Source organism: Rhincodon typus, chromosome 11 (assembly GCF_021869965.1).
Source record: "Rhincodon typus isolate 14 chromosome 11, sRhiTyp1.1, whole genome shotgun sequence".
NCBI classification, from domain to species: Eukaryota; Metazoa; Chordata; class Chondrichthyes; order Orectolobiformes; family Rhincodontidae; genus Rhincodon; species Rhincodon typus.
The window spans coordinates 18832668-18854812 of NC_063342.1; the positions used below are offsets into that span (position 1 = coordinate 18832668).

Genomic DNA, 22145 nt, shown 5'->3' on the forward strand with positions numbered 1-22145 from the left:
GGCTTTCTCCCAAAGTTGGGCACTCTGTTCTAACCTTTCTTTTCCTAAAATTTTTGGAAACTGCATTAACTTTTGAAGCAAATGAGGTTCCTTCTCATAGTTATGTTTCACTTGATCGACTGATGTAATGTCCAAAGTTGAACTATTATTGCAGACTGTTTTAAGAAACTGACTTTATAAAAATTAGAATCAGTCACGATTTTATCCATGATTATTGGACTGTCTTGTAAGATTTCTGTCCTGCAGCTCCACTTATGTGATGAAAATTGCTAGGTAAGAGGCACACAACAGAGTGGAAAAGCTTAATTCAAATACAGGATGTTATGGATGGTAATCTCTGAATTACACCTTCAGTCATGTGCCAGGATTGGGCAATATAGGTAGATCAGGGTAATTGGAAAATGGGCAATGTTTGTAGAGCATTGGAATGTTTATGGTGATATTCTGCACAAATGACCTACATCGAAGAGATAGAGTTATAGAGCTATACAGCATGGAAAAAGACTCCTTTGGTCCAACTCGTCCGTGCTGACCAGATATCCCAGATAAATCTCGTCCCATTTGCCAGCATTTGGCCCATATCCCTCTAAAGTATTCCTATGCATGTACCTGTCCAAATGCCTTTTTAAATGTTATGCAACATGACCTCCCAACTTCTGTACTCAATGCACTGTCCAATAAAGGCAATCATACCAAATGCTGCCTTCACTATCCTGTCTACTTGTGACTCCTCCAGTTTCAAGAAAATATGAACCTGCACTCCAAGGTCTCTTTCAACAACACTCCCCAGGACCTGATACAAATGTTCTGGGCAGCAATTAAAAATTGAAGTTATCCAAATGAAGAGAGAACTGGAGCTGGATAAACAAATAAAAAGTAACAACATGCAGTTCATCATTCTGTCCTTTGATATGAGGCTGCTGTTATCTCAGCGTTGCAAGTTTCCCCGTGTGTCCAAACAGGCTGATTCTCAACCCAAGTACTTTAGGCACATGGGGGCCAAATGTCCCAAGGGTTAGTGGGAGCCAGGTTTTTGCTACTTTTTTGTTCCTGCTATGCCATTGTTCAACCTCGTTATCAAGACATCAAATGGGTCTCTAAGTATGATGTAATTTGATTGACAAGTTTTCACATGGTTGCTTTCAAGATCCTCTCAGTCATTAACATTAATGTTACTGCACTTCAAGGACATCTTCAGAGTGGCTTTTTCTTTCTCCCCCAGAATGCTGGATATTTGAGAGTGGGGAAAACAGAAACTGGCAGGAGAGGCACTTGTCAGCCACCTCCACACACCGTCCAGCTCATCTTGTCTCGGTTGGTTTTCAAGGGTTTTGGCTGAACATTTGTAGAACTGTCTTCAAGAAGCACGTCAGATTTTGTTTGACAGTCGTCCTATTCAATCTGGAGAATGTGGTGGAGGCATTGGTGGGGAAATTCTCTCGAGCTGTTCTGTGCCATTGGTCCATAGTGTCTCTTGGACTGTGTAATTTGGCAGTGACCCCTCTCAAATGGTCACCACTGATAAAAACATCAGACTCTGAATCAGCTCAATGTTCTACAAACTGTCATTGAGTATTTGTCAGCCAGGGACAAAGAGTAGAAGAACAAGACGTTTATGCTGAAATTTAACGAGATTTGTTCGACTTCAGCTGGAGTATTATGTGCAGTTATGGGATTACAGTTTATGAACGATGAGAACACATTGGATTGATTGCAGAAGAGATCTACAAGAATGGTTCCGGGGTGAGAAACTCCAGTAATGAAGGGAGATTGAAGAAATTGGGGCTGCGTTCTTAGAGAAGTTAGCTAAAAGGAGGTCTGATAGAAGTTTTCAAAATCCTGCACAGGCTTTATAGAGTAGATGAGGAGAAATTTTCCCAGTTAATAAAAAGATAAAGAATGAGAAGGTCTAAATTTAAAGCAATTTGCAAATACCATGTGAGAAAATATTTTCACCTGGAGTGTGTTGGGTCTGAAAATCTCTGTCCGCAAGTGTGGTGGAGGCAGGTTCAGTTGAGGTATTAGAGGGCATTGGATGGTTTTGTTTGTTTGTTTGTTCTTGCTTTTTGTTTGCTTGTTGTTTTTGTTGTTGTTTTAGTTTTTTTTGTTTGTTTGTATTTACACTGTACAAAGGTAATGGGGAAAAGGCAGGAGAATGCCACTGCCGCTGAGTCAGATGGCTTGTGTAGACATGGGCTGACTTGTAGCCTCTTATAGCATAACACTTCTGTGATTAAAATGAGATAACAATATTTGTTTAGTATGTAATGAAGTTTCCCTGTGGGTTGGGATTATTGGGATGAACACCTCCCCACCCTTTTTGACTTGTGTTTTTTAAACATTCATATATGGGATGAGGACATCGCTGGGCCAGGCCAGGGCAGCATTTATTGCCCATCGCTAATTGCCTGGAGTGCAGTTAAGAGTCAACTGCATTGCTATGGGTCTCTATTCACATGTAGGCCAGACCAGGTAAGGATGGCAGTTTTCTTCCCTAAAGCACATCAGTGAACCAGGTAGTTTTTCCAACAATCGCCAATGGGTTCATGGTCATCGTTAGATTCTTAATTCCAGGTTTTTATTGAATTCAAATTCTGCCATCTGCCATGGTGGAATTTGAACCTGGCTCCCCAGAACATTATCCTGGTCTCTGGATTAATAGTCCAGTAATAATACCACTGGGCCGTCTCCTTCCCTTGTATTCAGATGTGATGAGAGCACGCTGTTGGTCATAGCACTTATTGTGTCTTTTATAGGCCCTCAAGTCATTGGGGATTTGCTGTTGGAAGTTATTAGAGCTTTCTACTCCATCTGCAAAGAGATGCTCGATTCTGATCTCCAATTGAACCAGAATGAAAGTCTGCTTATAAGGTACAGATGAAACATCTGCTAGAATATGAATAGATGAACTTCAAAAGTAAAACTGAGATTAAAATGATAGTATGTTTTCCATTGTATCAGCTGGTGTCTGTTTGACTCTCACTCCAGTATTTTCGAACTGCATCCTGTGTTAATGTTTTGCGTTTATTTCGATTGGGATTGCTGCCTGATTTTTGCTGTCTTGACAGTTCTCTCTTTCACTCATCTTTGACTTAGCATGCTTGGCAGTTTTTAGGATAAGTAGCAACATCTAAACTGTCTTTTCTTCTTTCCCCTGAGAAAGTTCCTGGTATTTCTATCAAATTGATGCTGTAAACCTCTGTGTCATGATGGAATTGTTTATTTTTCCTTCCTCAGCAAAATGAAAGAAAATAAAAATGCTTCAGAAGTAATAAAGACAGTGAACGTGCTGATCAGCTCACTCAGCACGGACTACCTGTGGGATTATTTAACGAGGCTTTTTGAAGACTGCATCAGGTAAAATCGGGGACTCCACTGTTCATGAGACAGATGTTGGCTTGGTGTTGTGTGGCCCCTTAGCCTCATTCAGATTTTGCTGTAAGGTTTACCGGTGAGATGGATGGTGGAGGGCCCTCGTCCTTATCCATGATTCAATGCCTATAGATATAATTTCTGTTTGTTGAAGCTTCCCATTGCGTACGCATAACAAAAACAAAGTTGCTGAAAAAGCTCAGCAGGTCTGGCAGCATGTGTGAAGGCAAAATCGGAGTTAACGTTTCTGGTCCAGTGACCCTTCTGCGTACACATGTAACCTGTCTTGTGCCATCTGAATACCCTCTGTGTTCTGCATGTTTATTGCCACTTTGTTCTATCCATCTACCCAAGCACTGTCTTTTGCAGAGTCTGACCCTTCGCAGCTTTGATTCTGAGCTGATTTGCAGACATAGAACAACATAGAACAGTATAGCATAGGACCAGTATGTCTGAGTGACCATGATGCTGCTCTAAACTAACCCATCTCCCTCCAAATGGTCTGTATCCCTCTGTTCCCTGCCTGTTCATTTGTCTGTCGAAATGCCTCTTAAACTTTGCTGTAATATCTGCTTCTACCACCTTCCCTGGCAGTGCATTCCAGGCACCTACCACCCTCTGTGTAAATAAAGACAACTTCCCTCACACATCTCCTTAAACTTTTCCATCTGGCATTGTGTATTACACTCTACAGGCCATTTGCTGCCATTCCTGAAGGAGGATCTCCTCTTTTCTCTTTGCCTGCCTCACCCTGACGTAAAAGGTGTCATTTAATAGTGATTTCTGACTAATTGTCTCATGTTCTGTAAACTTCCACTTGTCCAAAATGCTGCTATTGGCTATTCATCTTAAAGTCCTGCCTCTCTGACCCTTGCCTTAAGTCCCACATTGACAATGCTTCAATTCTGTTCTTAATGTTCCAAAAAAGTGCAACAGAAGCTTGAGGAACAATACCTCATTTTCTGCTTCGGCACTTTACAGCTAGGACTCAAAATTGAATTGCAAAATGTCAAACATTCTGCAGTCAGGTTCTGCTTTACACTCTTCTTTTATTCTTCTCTTCCCCTCCCTCCCTTCCCAAACACTTTGTGCCTTGTTTACTTTGCTCACAGTAGAAGGGAACCTTTTTTCTCCTGTTCACGTTGTAATTTACATCCATTTAACGTTTCTCTTTCACCTCGATTAACAATCCCTTTGTCTTTTGCACTGGGCCTCCACACCATCTGTTAGCCTCACTCCTCATCCGCCTCTGTCAAAAGTATGCAAACCACCATTTTCCAACCCCTTTTCAGTTCTGAAGAAGAGTCATATTGGACTCAATTGGAGAGGGTTCAGAAGAGATTTACCAGGATATTGCCAGGGCTAGAGAGTATGAATTATAAGGAGAGGGTGGATAGGCTGGGACTTCTTTCACTGAAGCATCAAAGGTTGAGGAGGTGACCTTCTATAGAGGTTTATAAAATCATGAGGGGCATAGATAAGGTGAATAGCAAAGGTCTTTTCCCCAAGGTGGGTGAGTTCAAAACAAGGCGGCATATTTTTAAGGTGAGAGGGGAAAGAGTTAAAAGGGACGTGAGGGGCAAGTTTCTTTTAGAGTGGTTCGTGTGTGGAATGAGCTGTCAGAGGAAGTGGTGGATGCAGGTACGGTTACAGTATTTAAAAGACATTTGGATAAGTATATGAATAGGCAAGGTTTGGAGGGATATGGGCCAAAGTGAGACGAGTTTGGTTTGGGAACCTTAGTCGGAGTGGACTAGTTGGACTTCAGGGTCTGTTTCCGTGATGTATGACCCTATGACTCTATCCCTGAACAAATGCTGTCAGACCCCCTGAGTTTCTCCAGCATTTTGTTTTCATTTTAGATTTCAAGCATTGGTAGTATTTTGCGTTCAATATCAAATCCTCCATTCTTATCTTCAAATCCCACTATTGGTCTCGTAGAAACCTTTCTCTGCCATCTCCTCGAGTCCTGAACCCTGTCTGCCTGCATCCTCCAATGCCAGACATTTGTCCCAATTTTGTGCCTTTGCCCTTCGCGTAGCACCATTGGTGTTCCAGCCTAATGCCACACGGTCTGTTCTGTTTGGTATCTTTGCTTTAAACCTCCTGTCTAGTTCAAAAGTCTGTGTGAGAGACCTATTTCGCCCATTTTCCACTCGTCATTCATTTTCCTTGTGCCTTTCTTGTTTTTGTGAAACGATATTGGAATAATGAAGCTAGAGAAGACAACGACATGAATAATGGTTTCAAAGGCTGAGGTAGGACGTTGTAGGTGGGTGTGAAAGAAAATCTATTGATGCAGGGTACATGGGATCTGATGTTCAGTGAGGATCAAAATTCAACAGGTGTGTTTGGTTGGCTGGGGAACAGGCAATGGAATCAGTGGCAAGAAGCCAACTGGTCTAATGTAGGGATTAAATTATAGAATCATTAAAATCCCTGCAGGTGTGGAAGCAGGCCATTCTACCCACTGAATCCACACCGACCCTCTAAAGAGCATCCCCCCCACCCTATCCCTGTAACCTTGCATTTCCTGTGGCTAACCCACTGAGCCGGGACACTATGGGTAATTTAGCATGGCCAATCTACCTAACCTGCCCAACTTTTGACTGTGGGAGTAAACCAGAGCATCCAGAGGAAGCCCACACAGACGCAGGGAGAATGTGCAAACTCTACACAGATAGTCATCCAAGGCTGGGAATCGAACCCAAGTCCCTGGTGCTGTGAGATAGCAGTGCTAACCACTGAACCACTGCTTAGTCCACTGGAGAATGAATGCTTGGACTTTTTGTGGTATAGAGGAGGTAGTGGTATTCAGGCAGATGAAGCTAATGCCTACCAGGTGAAAATGAGTTTCATCTCACCTTCCAGCTTTAAATCTGTAGTCAAGTAGTTTACAGTACTTCATGCATACGCAAATAATGTAACTTGTACGAATGTATTGGAAATTTTGCAGGGTAAGGGAATGCTGTCAAGCATTAAAAATACTGGAGCATCATTGCCTGTTTATGTGCATTTGTTTAAAGGCGGTGTGTACTGTGGCATGGTGGTAATGCCATGGTAATAGTAATCCACAATCTCTGGTTCATGGCAGGTGGTGACATTTGCCTTCAACCAAAGAGAAATCCAGAATAAAAAGCTGGTCTAATGATGGCCATGTTGATTGTTGTTAACCCGACCTAACCCTAGCCCTAACTTGGTTCATTAATTTCCTTCCCTTTTTTCTAAAAACAAAAGGAAATCTGTTGTCCTTGCCTGGTCTGACCTCCATGTCTGCAGACCCATGCAATGTGATTTGATTTGATTTTGATTTATTGTCACATGTACCGAAATACTGTCAAAAGCTTTGTTTACGAGCGGTACAGGCAGATCACGGCCAGGAAAGGATGTACAGATCAAAAAGACTTGGAGGCTTGCAGGTTACATTATTTGAGGCAAGAGTCTATTCAACACCCCAATAACAGCCGGAAAGAATTTGTTCCTGAACCTGCTTATATGTGTGTGTTAATTGCCCTTTCCATAATTAGGAATGGGCAACAAATGCTAGCCTAGTCAGCAATGCCTACATACAAGGCATAAATAAATCTGCCTTTCTTTCTCTAAGTTTCTGTGTTTCACTTATGGGGCAGATCTTCTTGACAGCCTGGGTTGTAAAATGGCATAAAAACCTTGGATTTGTGAAGTGTTGAAACTTCTGATGTCTGATGTTTTGTCATTGTTTTCCCAGGTCTGTTCTCTTTTTGTTTTAAATATATAACTGCCAACTTGTGACTGTGTGATTGAAGCATGTTCTAAGCTACTGTTTGAAGCTGTTGTCTATGAAATGTTGAGTCATTAGTTGAAATTACATGCAAAATGGTGACTGATGTTCTGTGGTTTACAGGAATAGATCTCAACCAGTGAATCATATGGTGGATGACGGTCCAAGTTCTCCTGCAACTGTTCAAGAGCTCTGCTGTCTGCTAGTGTTCCTCTTGGAAGTCATTCCACTGGTAAATCAGTATTATCTACTTAATGTTTTCTCAGTTTGGAAAGAACTTTAAAACTCATAATTCAAATTTGTCCCTTAGGTTGTTTTCTTACATCATGTGTTCCATGTTGTAATATTTGGTCTCTGATGTAATTTGAGTTTTTAGATTAGTGAAAGAAAACATGCACGTGTGCTACATCTTTCATGGTATTTGGATGTACCAAAGTGCTCTGTCAAGTCAGAAAAATACTTAAGGTTGTTACATTGGAGGTCATGTGACAGTCGATCACTCGGATCGTCTGTTTGCTTATTTTTTTTTTTTGTTCATGGGACGTTGGCATCACTGGCGAGGCCAACATTTATTACCCACACCCCAATCTCTTGAAGGGTATTTAAGAGTCAACCATGTTGCTGTGGGTCTGGAGTTGCACGTAGGCCAGACCAGGTAACAATGGCAGATTTCCTTCCCTTAAGGGACATTCATGAACCAGATCAACAGTGGTTACATGGTCACCATTAGACTGTCTTTTTTATTCCAGGTGTTTATTCAGTTCAAATTTCACCATCTGCCATGATGGGATTTGAACCCAAGTCTCCAAAAGATTTATCCTGGTAATCTGGGTTGTTAGTCCAGTGATGTTACAGTTGTGCCATGGCTCCACAAATATTGGCCAGAACCGCTAGGGCCAAACAGTTGACGGAGTTGTGTATGCTGCACAATCGTAACCAGAAAGTTATGATGCTCTAGAAGGTGATGGAATTATAACTCTGTGCAAGGGGATTGGATATTACTTGAATTAAAATTCAGAGCCATGGGAGGAAAACTGTCTTGCACCAATCCATTAAAAACAAAACAAAAATTAAGGACCAGGAGTCGGCTATTGGTCCTTTTGAGCCTGCTTGCCATTCTGTAAGATTGAAATACAAGATAGGAACAGAAGGTAGACCATTCGACCCTCTAAGCCTGTTCTACCATTCGTTATGTTTATGGCTGATCTGATTGGAGTCCTTAATTCCGGTTTTTTGTCTGCTCCTCCCCCCACCCAACTCAGAACTCTCTCTTATTTGCTATCAATAATCTAAGTAACCTATCAAACTCTGCCTTGACCACATTCAATGACCCAGTCTTCTCTGCTTGCTGAAAGAGAACTCCACGGACTAAGGACACTCATAAGGAACCTTTTGTTATCTTTGTCTCCTTTTCCCTCAGTTTAAAAGTTAGAGATCTCCTATTTAAGAATTTGACCCCTGGTTCTGGATCATCCAACTAGTCAGTTCCTCTCGGGATCGTCTATGTTTCAATAAGATTACCTTTCTTTCTTTAAAAATCCAGGGGTATAGGCCCAACCTGCTCCAACTTTGCCAAAACAACCCCATTCAACCTGGGAATCAGTAAGTTAACCTTCTCTAACACAATTATATCCTCTTAAGCAGGCCAAAGCTGTATGCAGTACTCTTGATCAGGACTCACTGATGCACTGTATAACTGTAGCAAAACTTCCCTACTTTACTATTCCACTCCCCCTGGAATAAATGACAAGGGAATAAATGCATTTCTAATAACTTGATGCACCTGCATACCAACTTCAGTGATTTGTTTACGAGGACACCAAGGTCTGAGTATTCCATAGACGTTTGCAGAGTCTTTTCTATTCTTCAAGGTCACATTATAACTTACTTGGTCCACCAGATGTTTGCCCACACACTTAATGTATCTAAATCCCTTTAATAGACTCTTCAGATTGCATTTTTAATAATCTTTGTGTATTTAGCTACCACACTTTCACTGACTTGGATGAAGGTTTTGCTATAGATTTAAGTAGTTGAAGCCTGAACACCGATCCTGTGACTTCATTATTTAATAGCTTACCAACCGGAAAATTACTTATTTATCTCTACTTTCCGTTGTTACCTAACCCATCCTTGATCCATGCTAACATGTTATCCTGTGCACTGAGTAGTTTTTGTGTAGCAACCTTCCTCTTTTGAGAGGCTGAGATGTGACATTTCAATAGTATTGCTGGGGTGACATGTATCTGTTGAGAAGTAACGACGTTTGAAGGGAAAGTGTTTCAATGATAAAATGAATTATTTGAGAAGAAAACTGATACCAAGCTCAGTAAAGGAATGTGATTAAACGATAGCTAAGAGATACAAAAATCTGCCAGTGAATAAAGGATTCCAGGCATACCTCTAAACTGTTTATATTTGCATGATTTTCAAAATTTCATCTGCACATGACTTTGACTAATGCTGCCCTCTATATTTATCAGAAAGTGTGTTTTGTAGTGCATACAGTTAATGTGACCGTGTGTGTCTTTACAATGTCTTTACATAGTTATGTTTTACCAAAAATGTTTTGTGTCTGGATCATCATATTTCAAAGCTTGCGCATCTCAGGCCAGTAATTGTCCAAATGTAAAAAAAATAACTTCTTCGGCTGAAAACAGAATTGAAGAAACATGCAGGCGTTTCGTTGTTCTCTGATTTGGTGCCATTGCATTTTTGTTGCGATGGTGTTTGTGATGCTACTACAGCTCTCAAAGGATGAGTGCAACATCATACTTTCATAAACTACTGATTTGTTTCCTGGGTAGCAGTCTACATAGTAACTTGGATATTATTGGTCTTCTAGACCAAAGTAATAATGGTGAACATTGCAAAATGCATATTGCCTGTCTGCATTTAACTGGAGCTAGGTAACAAGTAAATTTGATGTGCCTTTTTTTTGATTATGTAATGCCTAAACCAGGTACAGTATGATTTTCTATCTTTTTGTCCTCCTTTACCTCCCACTTGGAGTTGTTTAGCCTTTGCTTGATGTATCCTTCATTATGAAAATAAACTTGAAGGAATTTTCCACAGGAGCAGTCAGCAAACCAGTTACACTTAAACAAATGCAGCCACTAAAACTATTGTACAAGTAATTCTTTGTTTCTGTTTACTTAACATTGATTTCCTCCATGGATTTGTCTTCAGAAGGTACGACCAGTCTGTTCTCTTTTTTGTGACTTTTTATTAATATGAAAGCATCCACAATGGCAGTAGTAACTCATTAAAAAGCTAGAACATAGATGATGTGGGGGGTTTGGGAAGCTTCTAGAGTCAGTCATACAGTGCAGAAGAGATCCTTCAGCCCATCAAGTCTGTGATGACCCCATCTAGACTAATCTGATTTTCAAGTATTTAGCTCATAATCCTGAATGTCGTGACATTGAAGTGCTCATCCAAGTATTGTTTTTAAAGTTGAGGTTTTCTGCCTCTGTTGCCCACCCAGGCAATGCATTCCAGACCCCCAAGACCCTCCTTAGTGATAAGAATTTTCTTGAAATCTGCTCTAAACCTCCTGCCTTTTTGCCTTTAACGTTATGCTTGCTCATTACTGACCCTTCAACTAAGGGGAATAACTGCTTTCTCTCCACCTTGTCCATGCCCCTTGAATCTTGTACACTTTAATCAGGATAGAAGATTGCTTTCTGTCGGACAGAAAGCAGAGTGGAGTTGAAAGGAAAGGGTCTTTCTCAAGATGGCAGCCGGTGACAAGTGGTGTTCCACAAGGATCATTGTTGAGACCACAACTTTTCACTTTATACATTAATGATCTAGATGAAGGAACTGAGGGCATTCTGGCTAAGTTTGCAGATGATACAAAGATAGGTGGAGGGAGAGGTAGTATTGAGGATGTGGAGAGGCTGCAGAAGGATTTGGATAGGTTAGGAGAGTGGGCACAGAAGTGGTAGATGGACTACAACGTGGGGACGTATGAGGTCATGCACTTTGGTCAGAAGAATAGAGGAATGGAGGAATAGAGGAATATTTTCTAAATGTGGGGAAAAAATTCAGAAGTCTGCAATGCAAAGAGACTTGAGAATATCCTGGACGAGAACTCCCAAGATAAACTTGCAGGTTGAGTCAGTAGTTAGGAACGCAAATGCAACTTTGGCGTTTATTTTGAGGACTTGAATATAAAAGCAGGGATGTGCTACTGAGGCTTTATAAGGCTCTGGTCAGGCCACATTTGGAGTATTGTGTGCAGTTTTGGGGCCCATGTCTCAGGAAAGATGTACTGGCCCTGGAGCAGGTTCCGAGAAGGTTCACGAGAATGGTCCCAGGGATGAAAAGCTTAACATATGAGGAACGTTTGGGGTTTCTGGGACTATACTCATTGAAGTTTAGAAGGATGAGGGGGGATATAATTGAAATTGCAGAATACTGAATGGCCTGGACAGAGTGGATGTTGGGAAGATGCTTCCATTGGTAGGAGAAACTCAGACCCGAGGGCACAGCCTTAGAGTAAAGGGAAGACATTTTTTAGAACTGAGATAAGGAGAACCTTGTTTAACCAGAGTGGTGAATCTATGGAATTCACTGCCAGAGAAGGCTGTGGAGGCCAGGCCAGTGAGTACGCTTTAAGACTGATATAGATCAGTTCTTGATTGTCAAGGGGATCAAGGGTTATGGGGAGAAAGCGGGAGAATTGGTTTAGGGAACTTATCAGCCATGATTAAATGGCAGAACAGACTCGATGGGCTGAATGGCCTAACTTCTGCTCCTATGTCTTATGGTCCCCTCTCGGCATACTGTAAAGAAAACAACCCGAGCCTATCCAGCATCCTTCATAGCTAAAATGTCCCAACCCAGGCAACATCATGATGAATCTCCTCTGCAACCCATCCAGTGCAAAGTTGGTTCTTTTGAGGATCAAGACTTTAGTTCATGTTTGACTTTATTTTTCATAGTTATGTCATTCTGTAACTTTGTAAAATATGCATCTTCAATAGCAGGTTACATAGGAGAGAACGGAGGGTGGAAAAAGCAGTCTGATGTTGAATCCTGTAAGAGTGTAGGTACTGTAAATATTTAGGAGCTTTACTTGAATTACGTTTGGAGATAGTCAAACATTGCTCCTGAACTTCTAATCCTGTGATTGTATTGATGTAATCTGCGTTGGGGAAAATGTCTTGTGGATTTTATTATTACCTATAATGGGTTATTTTTAATAACACCTATTCCCGGTTGTCTTCAGGAGCTGTATACTGAAATTCAGACCCAGTATCTTCCACAAATGCTGTGCCACATTGTTCAATGTTTGATGGAGCACATGGAAAGCCTGAGTCTTCAGGAGCTCACCAAGTGTCTGAAGATGTGCTACAAGATTCTCAGCAGAATTCAGCTGCCTGCAGCATTCATGGAAGTTGAGGGGCGGAGTGAACAAGAAGCTGAGCTGGATCACGGGAGACCAGCTGAGGTGAGGTTGCGATGATGGAGAAGCCACCAACAAGGTCCACACTCTGATCCCAGGTTTCTGAAAGTTGGCTCCTTTCAACCAGAATGGACCTACAAGGCCACACCTAAAGAAAGAGCAGACATAAAGAAAGAGAAGTTATCTATAGCACCTGGAATGACCCCAGGATAACGGGAAGCGCTACAGTCCAAAAAATGTGCAGGTTAGGTGGATTGGCCATGCTGATTTTACCCGTTAGTGTCCAGGGGTGTGCAGGCTAGGTGGGTTAGCCATGGGAAATGCAGGATTACAGGGATGGGATCAGTGTGTGGGTCTGGGTAGGATGCTGTTCAAAAGGTCAGTGTGGACTTGATGGGCTGAATGGCCTGCTTCCACCCTGTAGGGATTCTGATTCTCAGTGAGTGAAGTAGTTTGAAGTGTAAACTGTTGTAATGTAAAGAAATGTAGATTGAAATGTGGAATGTAACCTTTCGAGTTCAGAACCTATTATTCCTCAGAACTCAACAAGCTGGTTTTTGTTTGTTCTGTGTTGAACCAGTGTTAACTTTGCATTGAAATATAAAAGTAGACCAAAAAGTCTTATTTTTGATTATTTATTTATTTGTTTGCTTTCAAAATAGGATTCTATCTATTGCCATTTCCTTTTTATGCTATTCCTAATAAATCCGTGCTCAATTGGAAATGCACGATATTATACAAGTACTGTTGCAGAAGAGATTCCGTATAAATGAATGTTTTTTTTTTTGATTGGTTTTTGTCAAAATACAAATCAGTGATTAATATGGTTAAATTTCAGAGTCCTTTACGGGAGGAAGTTAGTGTAACAGTATCGGATGCAGAACACAGCCCAGAAGAGGGAGCAGATCCAGTCTTCCCTTCGTTGCGATCTGAGGACAGTGGAATCGGATTGAGTGCAGTGTTGTCCCAGGACCATAATCGCAGAATATATTCTGACCATGGCAATGTGTGGAGGAGCAACGGAAGCATTCAAGCTTCCGTGCAGAATATACAGCAGCTCCTGGCACACTTCACGTTAAAATCTATCTTTGGGACCAATTGTCAGGTGCAGGGTGTGGTGGGGGAGGACGAGAAAATGGACAGCAAGGGAGGAAAGAAGACGTGGGACAAAAAGCAGATTACTGTGCCTCAGTTCAAACAAATGCTGTCTGATTTCTTCACTGTCCGCGCCTCAACGTTAAAACTGAAGAAGCGACAGCGAGGTTTTTTCATGCAGTTTGACAATGACAAGTGTGTGAAGGGTGAAGAGAATTGGGACATGGATCACATGTTGCAGGAAGTGGATGAAGTGACCGAGGACTGCAGACTGGCATTTGCTGCCAGCTGCCAGCTTCTGCTGGAATGTAGCAGCTTCCCCGTGTACCTCTCTTTCAAAGAGATTGAAACCTTTTACGTTTCTGCATTCCAGGATGTTGGTAAGCTAGTGTCTGTTTCCTTTCTTGTTGATGATTTTACCCTTTTTCACTTCTGTTTTCTGTTCCTCTTTCTCCTCCTTCACCCCCTAACCCCAGTGCCTCCAAACAGAGCACTTCTGAAATTATTTACTCCTGCAGGTATATGGTTCAAAGACACCAATGTCCTAAGAAATCCTTTTATATTTGGGCTTGAGTATTTAGTGTTGATCTATTCTCTGTCCTTGTCCACTTTCCAGGTGTTGTCACTAGTTTATGATCAGTTAGGGGACAGAAACTTTGATTTAATGTTTTTTTCCAACCTCTTTGAAACCAATAGCTGATAGTCACAGCGGGAACTGAACCTGGAAATCTTACTTGTACAGCTCAGATGGTATTCCACACCAAGTACCTCTGCCTCCAATGGTCCCTGCTTCATATATTTTATTATTCTCTCCCTTCTTTGGGCTACATGAACCTCAAGTTTGAGCTGATCTTAATTCTCACCATTGTCACTGAAATAGTCAGAGATTGAACCAAGGAGAACTTTCGACTCTAATGATGCTGCGGTAATATTTCTGTGCTAGTAATATTCTGTTGATGGTCAGTTTTAAACCATGATGACTTTCTAAACTTAAAAAACCTTTTGCCTCTGCACAGTCTGTAACCCTCTATTCCCTACCTATTCATTTGTCTGGCAAGATGCCTCTTAAACATTGCTATTGTATCCACTTCCACCACCACCTCTCTAACAGTGCATTCCTGGCACTGACCACTCTCTTTCTCTTTAAGAAAAGAACTCGCTTCTCATATCTCCTTTAAACTTTCCCCTTTTACCTTTAAACCTATATTTGCTAGTAATTGACATTTCTACCCTGGGGGGAAAAAGTCTCTGACTATCCATGCTGCTTGTAATTTTGTAGATTTCTGTGAGATTGCCCTCCATCCTTCAACATTCAAGTGAAAACAAACCAAGATTATCAAATTTCTCCTCCTCGCTAATACTCTCTAAACTAGGCAACATCCTCGTAAACCTTTTATGTACCCTCTCCAAAGCCTCCACATTCTTCTGGTAGTGTGGTGACCCAAACTCTACGCAGTATTCCAAATGTGGCCAAGCTAAAGTTCTTTACAGCAACAACGTGATTTGCAGGTTTTTATACTTTGTGCCCTGACCATTGAAGGCAAGCATGCTATGTGCTTTATCCATGCATTGTTGCCATTTTCGGCAAACTATGGACCTATATGCCTAGATGTTTCTTTATGTTGCTGCTATTCCAGGTTTCTGCCATTTCCTGTATACTTCTGTCCTGCATTGGATCTTCTGAAATGCATCACCTCACATTTGTCTGAATTAAACTCCATCTGCCATTTCTCCGCTGAATTCTCCAGTCTGTCTATATCTTGTTGTATCCTCTATCAATCCTCCTCACTATCCAGAGCACCCCTAAACTTTGTGTCATATGGAAAGTTAGTAATCAGGCCACCTACATTCTCCTCCCAAATTGTATAATATATCAGGGGCCCCAGCACTGAACCCCGCGGAACGCCACTGGTCACACATCCAATCAGGAAGACATCCTTCTGCGGCTACTCTCCATTCTCTATGACCAAGTCAGCTCCTACATGACTTCACCTTTTTGTATCAAGCAACATTGTGTGTAATGCTAATAGGATGTCTAAAGTGCCCACCTGTCTCTATTTAAATCTTTCAGGTGATGGGGATGGCTGTCTTCCTCTCTGGTTGAAGTCACTGATGACTCTGTCTTGCTGTATCAGTGATTGCCATGTGCAAAATGTAGCAATTTCTACTTTGCTGGAAATGATCAATCACTCTCACTCGTTGGCACTAGTCATCGAAGACAAAGTCAAGCGTTACAAAGGTTCTGAATACAGAACGTTCCTGGGAAAGTTGCAGATGATGACCATACCACCCATCACACCAGCAACATTGAACCTTATGGCTGAGAAGACCAATTTCTATCAGGTCTGTTACTTGGCTACTGTGCTGTAGTTTGTTTACTTGTGACATACCTGTCGTGTTAATGTTTTAGTTTTCTGGCATCCACTTGTGCCATGAAATGCTTTTAACAGTTGTCTCTCCGAAATTGGGTTGTCACTGGAAAGAGTGTCAAGATTGGAATAAACATTGAATATCTTCCATAAATGAGTGATTACTGGGAAACCATTGTAAACCCCAAGTTAAGCGTCACTGTATTTTTCTATTCTGAAGATTCAAATTTAAAATAATCAACAAGTGTAATTTTCTTTTTATAATTCACTTGTGGGACGTGGGCATTGCTGGCTGGCCGGTATTTATTGTCCCCATCTCTTGTTGCCCTTGAGAAGGTGGTGATGAGCTGACTTCTTGATCCGCTGCAGTCCGCATGCTATAGGTTGACCCACAATTCCATTAGGGAAGGTATTCCAGGTTTTTGACAGCGCAGGAACTATTTCCAAGTCAGGATGGTGAATGGCTTGGAGGGGAACTTGCAGGTCATAATGTTCCCATGTATCTGCTGCCCTTGTCCTTCCAGATGCAATTTGTCGTGGATTTGGAATGATGTTTGGTGAATATCTGCAGTGCATCTTGTAGATAGCAGCAGCAGTGTGTACTAAGTGTCAATGGCGGAGGGAGTGGCTGTGGTGCCAATCAAGCGGACTGCTTTGTCCTATTTGGTGTCAAGCTTCTTGAGCGTTGTTGGTGCTGCACCCATTGAGACAAGTGGGGAATATTCCGTCATACTCCTGACTTGTCCCTTGTAGGTGGGGCACAAGTTTAGGAGAATCAGGAGGGGAGTTAATAGCTGCAGTATTCCTAGTGTCTGACCTGCTGTTGTATCTCTGTTTATGCGGTAAGTCCGTTTTGAGTTTCTAGTCAATGGTACCCCTCAGGATGTTGATAGTGGGGGTTTTGGCCCTGGTTACACCATTCAACGTCGAGGGTGGGGATGTGGTTAGATTGTCTCTTATTTGAAATGTCATGTGCTGGCATTGCCAGGTGCAAATGTTACATGCAATGTGTTTGCTTGGATATTGCCCAGATCTTGTTGCATTTGAACATGGACTGCTTCAGTATCTGGGGAATCTCAAATGGTGCTGAACATTGTGAAATCATTGGCAAACATCCCTGCTTCTGGCCTTATGATGGAGGGAGGGTCATTGATAAAGCAGCTGAAGATGGTTGGGCCTCAGGAACACCTGCCGTATAAGTTCTTGAACCCGAGAGACGGAGTATCAAAGCAGCTGAAGAAATAGTTGAGAATGTGTCTGTCATTGTGCCAGTATCTGCCTATCCCTAGGTATGAGCGGGTCCTGTTCCTCAACTCCCCACCCCCACCTTACTGCCAATGAGCACTGAGACTAGATCTAACTTTTCCCTTTTATTTTTTGGACAGTAGCAGGGCGATGCTGGTGAAGGTGGAGGCAAAAAAATCCTTCTTTCTGTAACTAATAAAGTCTGTATTGATTGCAGTCCCTGGAATTACCATGCAGGCACAGACAATTTTACCCATCACACTTCATTAATAGCACTTCATATGATAGAATTGCATACCCTATAAACTATTCTGAATAATACTGTCGTCTGTATGATATGTCCCATTCCTTCAGGCGCTGTTTCGGCATGTCATTGAGAATTACAGTATGGATATACCATTCAATCCAGTGAGTGTGTTTCTGCGTGTGAGTGTGTCTCTTACAGTGGCTATCCAATTACTCCCATTGCTCTGTAGATTTTGGTGCCTTTAATATGTCCAAGTTACCTGGTAAATGCAGTCTGTTTTTAAAGATGTGTTTCAAATACTGCATATATCTTGCTGAAAGAAAGCCATGTTGCCAAATCTTTTTATCTTACTGTCATTAAGACAATTGCAAGAAGACCAAATAAAACCAAAAGAACTGCGGATCCTGTAAATCAGGATCAAAAACAGAAGTTGCTGGAAAAGCTTAACAGTTCTGAGGAAGGGTCACTGGACCTGAAACGTTAACTGATTTTTTTCTTCACGGATGCTGCAAGACCTGTTAAGCTTTTCCAGCGACTTCTGTTTTTGTGCAAGAAGACCAAATTTGAAATGATCTATATTTTAGGCTAAATCGAGTGTTTTCTATTTCACTAAGGTGTTGTATATTAAAATATGTTGATATTAACTTTTATTTTACAGAGAGTTGCACATGTTCTCTGGAATCAGCTCAATAAGGAGAGCAGGGAGCATCACATTACCTCCGTTGAACTCTTTTATAAATTACACTGCCTTGCTCCAACTGCTAATATTTGTGAGGACATTATTTGTCAGGCATTACTTCACAAAAATAAAGTAAGTTACTTTCTACATATGCAATCATTATTGCACGGTTGGTAAATGTAATGAGTAAATAAAACCAAACCTCATTAGATCCTAATTAAAGATGAAAAAAAGTCCCTTTGTTGCAAAAAACCCTTTTTAAAAAATGAATTAGCCCATGTTTTCTGTTTATCTACAGACTTATAACAGACTATTGCAGTGTAATATTGCTACAAATTTGAAGTTTTTGGAAAAGTTCAATTATATTTAATTTCTGTCTGATGTAGTGCTGAATGGTCATTATAAACACTACGTCATTGTATCCCCAGTTTTATATGCTTGTAATGTTAATTCTTGTAACATTAAATATCAAATTCACAGAGAACTCATTTGTGAGAGGGAAAGCTGCAGTTTGAGAATCCATTTGCTCCTATCATTAAGCAGAGCCAACATCACAGGAAAATGTTTTGAAGTTTTTTTTTATTGCGTATGCTTGTCTGGATTTCATTCTTTATTACTGTTACATTCCAATAAGGACAAGAAACCGAAAGTGTTAAAACAACAGGAACTTTATAATGGAGCTGTTTATTCTACAGGCAACAAGGTTTCTACCCAAAATGGCCAATGACATAATTGCGTCAAGTGATAAGACCCTTAGAGACAATCCACCATGCTTAGACAAATACACAGTAATTACTTTATATAGTTGCAGAACATTTCACTCAGATACTGATGAGCTCTTTCCCTCGGTCTGATACTGAACTTGTGCTTGAAATTGCAACATTGATCACACCCAGTTTACTGAATTACTTTTTAAAACCTTCCTAGGATTTTCATTAATAAAAATGTGAAAATATTTCTCAGAATTTACTAGTTGAATCTAATCACAGGAGCAGGAGTAGATAGTTCAGCTCCTCGATCTGCTCCACCAAATGAAACAATCGTGGCTGATCTCCTCTCGGTCTCAACTCCACTTTCCTGTCCATTCTCCATAACCCTTCTACACCTCCATAAGGAGGAAAGAGACAGATTTTTAATTTAAGTTTATTCCATATCTCAGCGTCCACCACATTCTGGAGTAATGAACCTACAGATTCATGATGCTTTGAGAAAAGTAATTTCTCCTTATCTCCTTATTAAATCTACTACCCCATAACATAAAACTGAGTTCTCATTCTAGATTGGCCTGCATGAGGAAATATGCTCTCTATGTTTACGTTGTCAATCTCTTTTTGAATTTCATATATCTCAATTAGATCTTTAATTTTTCTAAATTTAAATCTTTAATTTTCCAGAGAGTATATAGGCTTAAACTGCTGAATCTCTTTTCATAACACAAACCTCATCTTTTCTGTAATCAGTCTTTTGAACCTAGAATTCCTTGGGAACTTAAAAGTTGCCATAGTCCTCCCTGACCCCCCTCAATTGAGATGGACAAGTGATGATGGTTGAACTTGTGGGTCACCACGTCTCGGGTGAGGAGAGAGATTGAGGAGAGTCCTTCCTGGTAACCTCAGCCTGGTGTGGAAATTAAACACACTGTTGGCATCACTCTCTGCATCACAAATTGGGTCTAGCTAACTGAGCTAAAATTCAATTTTGTTTGCTTTTTGTAATCTGGTTAATGGGCAGGCTGGAGAAAACATCGTAAGACAGTTCTTGCACACTCATGGGTATTCCAGCTTTTTAAGCACTGTCGATATTCGTCGTTTCATGGTTGGCAGTTCTAAATTGAATTGTCAAAGCCCTAAACTTGGGGCTGTCCTGTAAATATCTTTGCTCCTTTACATTTCTCTCCTCCATTAAGATGCTCCTTGAGTCTCCTTGATCAAGCTTTTGGTCACCTGCCCTGCTCTGTTTGATTGAGCTCTGGTAAAATGCCTTGGGGTATTTTAGTAGATGCTACATTATTACAAGTTGTGATTTGTAGACCGGACTAGATTTCCCTGTTTACATAATGGGATCATTAACACATTCTCCTGTCTTGAATTACACATGGCCATGAAATGATTAGCTCAGAGCACATGGAATAAGAGTGTGATACTGATTTGTGATTTTGTTCGGAGTTCCCTGTTCTTGTGATGTTACAATGGCGAATTGACATTGTCTAATTTTAGCAGGGAGGAAAGCTGGCATGATTCATTGCTCTGTCCTTCCCACTTCAGTAAAATTAAAGTTCTCAACTATTTTTTTCTGATCACTTCTATGTCAAAGGTCTACCCCAATCCTGGGTCATTTTCCATTCCATTCTGAAATCGGACATTGCACAAACTTTATCTTTCCTTTCAATGTAAGACAAAATCTTTGATTAAAATCAGCCCCAAATCAGAATTACCCCCAAAAAGTCAGAAATCCTGTGAAATGAACAGCTCACCAATAAAATACAAATGAGGCCAAGTTTTTTGATCGATCTTTGGGTGTCAACTTTCCAGTATGTTCTGTTGAAGGTGAGCCCAAAAAGTGAGCCTGAAATTCTATGTTCTATTGCTGAAAACTGCAACCAGATGGGAACAAATTGCAGCAATTATCTCCAAGTTACTAGTTTACTGCCTTAAGACTTGACATAAATGAATTAGGAAGACAGCCATTCAGTCCTTTGAGCTAGCTCTGCCACTCAATGGAATCATGGCTCATAAGATTGTGTATTTAAATTCCATATTCCTGTTTACCAACAATTTTAGCTTTTGATTCCCTTGCCTAGCCAGAATCTATCTACTTCTGCCTTAAAAGCATTAAATGGCCCTGCCCCCTCCATGCTGAAGGGCAGAGAGATCCAAAGTTGTGCAACTCTTAAAAGATTTCTCATCACCTGTGTCCGAAATGGTAACACTTTTTAATTTAAAACTAGCACTCCCTAGCAAAGACAGAATCCCCCTTGTCTCACGTATCACCCCACTGACCTCCGGATTCAATGTATCATTCTCCGCCACTTCCACCACCTGCAATCTGACCCCACAACCAAGGATATATTTCCCTCCCCACCCTTATCTGCCTTCTGGAGGGACTGCCCTCTCCATGACTCCCTCGTCCGCTCCACACTCCCCACTAGCCGCACCACACCCGGCACTTTTCCCTGCATCCGCAGGAAGTGCTACACCTGCCCCTACACCTCCCCCCTCACCTCCATCCAAGGACCCCAAAAAACCTTCCACATCAAACAGATATTCACCTGCACGTCCGCTAATGTGGTCTATTGCATCCGTTGCTCCTGATGTGGCCTCCTCTACATCGGTGAGACCAAGAGGAGGCTTGGAGACCACTTTGTGGAGCACCTGCACTTGGTTTGTGACAAACGACAACACCTTCCAGTTGCAAACCACTTCAAATCCCACCCCCCTTGCTCCCTGGACAACATGTCCATCCTGGGCTGCCTCCAGTGTCACAACAACGCCAACCAAAAACTGGAGGAGCAGCACCTCATATTCCACCTTGGGAGCCTACAGCCCAATGGCCTCAATGTGGACTTTACTAGTTTCAAAAGCTCCCCACCCCATGACCAACCCTCCCCCTCATCCCTGCCTCCTTGACCTGTCCATCATCTCTCCCACCTATCCGCTCCTCCCACCTCACTGACCAATCCCCACCACTGCCTCGCTGCTCTCACCCATCACCATCCCACTTGCGTTACCCAGCCCCACCCCTTCTCTCCCTATTTATTTCAGAGCTCCCTTCCCCCTTCCCCCATTTCTGAAGAAGGATCCCAACCTGAAATGTCAGCTTCCCTGCTCCTCTGATGCTGCCTGGCCTGCTGTGTTCCTCCAGCTCCCCACTGTGTGTTATCTCTGACTCCAGCATCGGCAGTTCCTACTATCTCTGTACTCCCTAGTTCTGCTGTCTCCCACAAGAACAAATAAACTTGCCATGTA

At 41.6% G+C, this 22145-nt stretch overlaps 1 protein-coding gene across 1 annotated transcript in view; it reads left to right on the forward strand.

Annotated features, from left to right (window-relative positions):
* The first annotated feature begins 839 nt into the window (after positions 1-839).
* Positions 840-22145, forward strand: part of dop1b (DOP1 leucine zipper like protein B) — an 81830-nt gene continuing 60524 nt past the window's right edge. Inside the window, exons 1-8 of the mRNA XM_048603043.1 lie at positions 840-979; positions 2707-2871; positions 3238-3357; positions 7256-7364; positions 12369-12590; positions 13384-14020; positions 15712-15983; positions 18160-18312. Coding sequence (XP_048459000.1) covers positions 840-979; positions 2707-2871; positions 3238-3357; positions 7256-7364; positions 12369-12590; positions 13384-14020; positions 15712-15983; positions 18160-18312 — 1818 coding nt within the window. The remainder of the gene's footprint in view (positions 980-2706; positions 2872-3237; positions 3358-7255; positions 7365-12368; positions 12591-13383; positions 14021-15711; positions 15984-18159; positions 18313-22145) is intronic.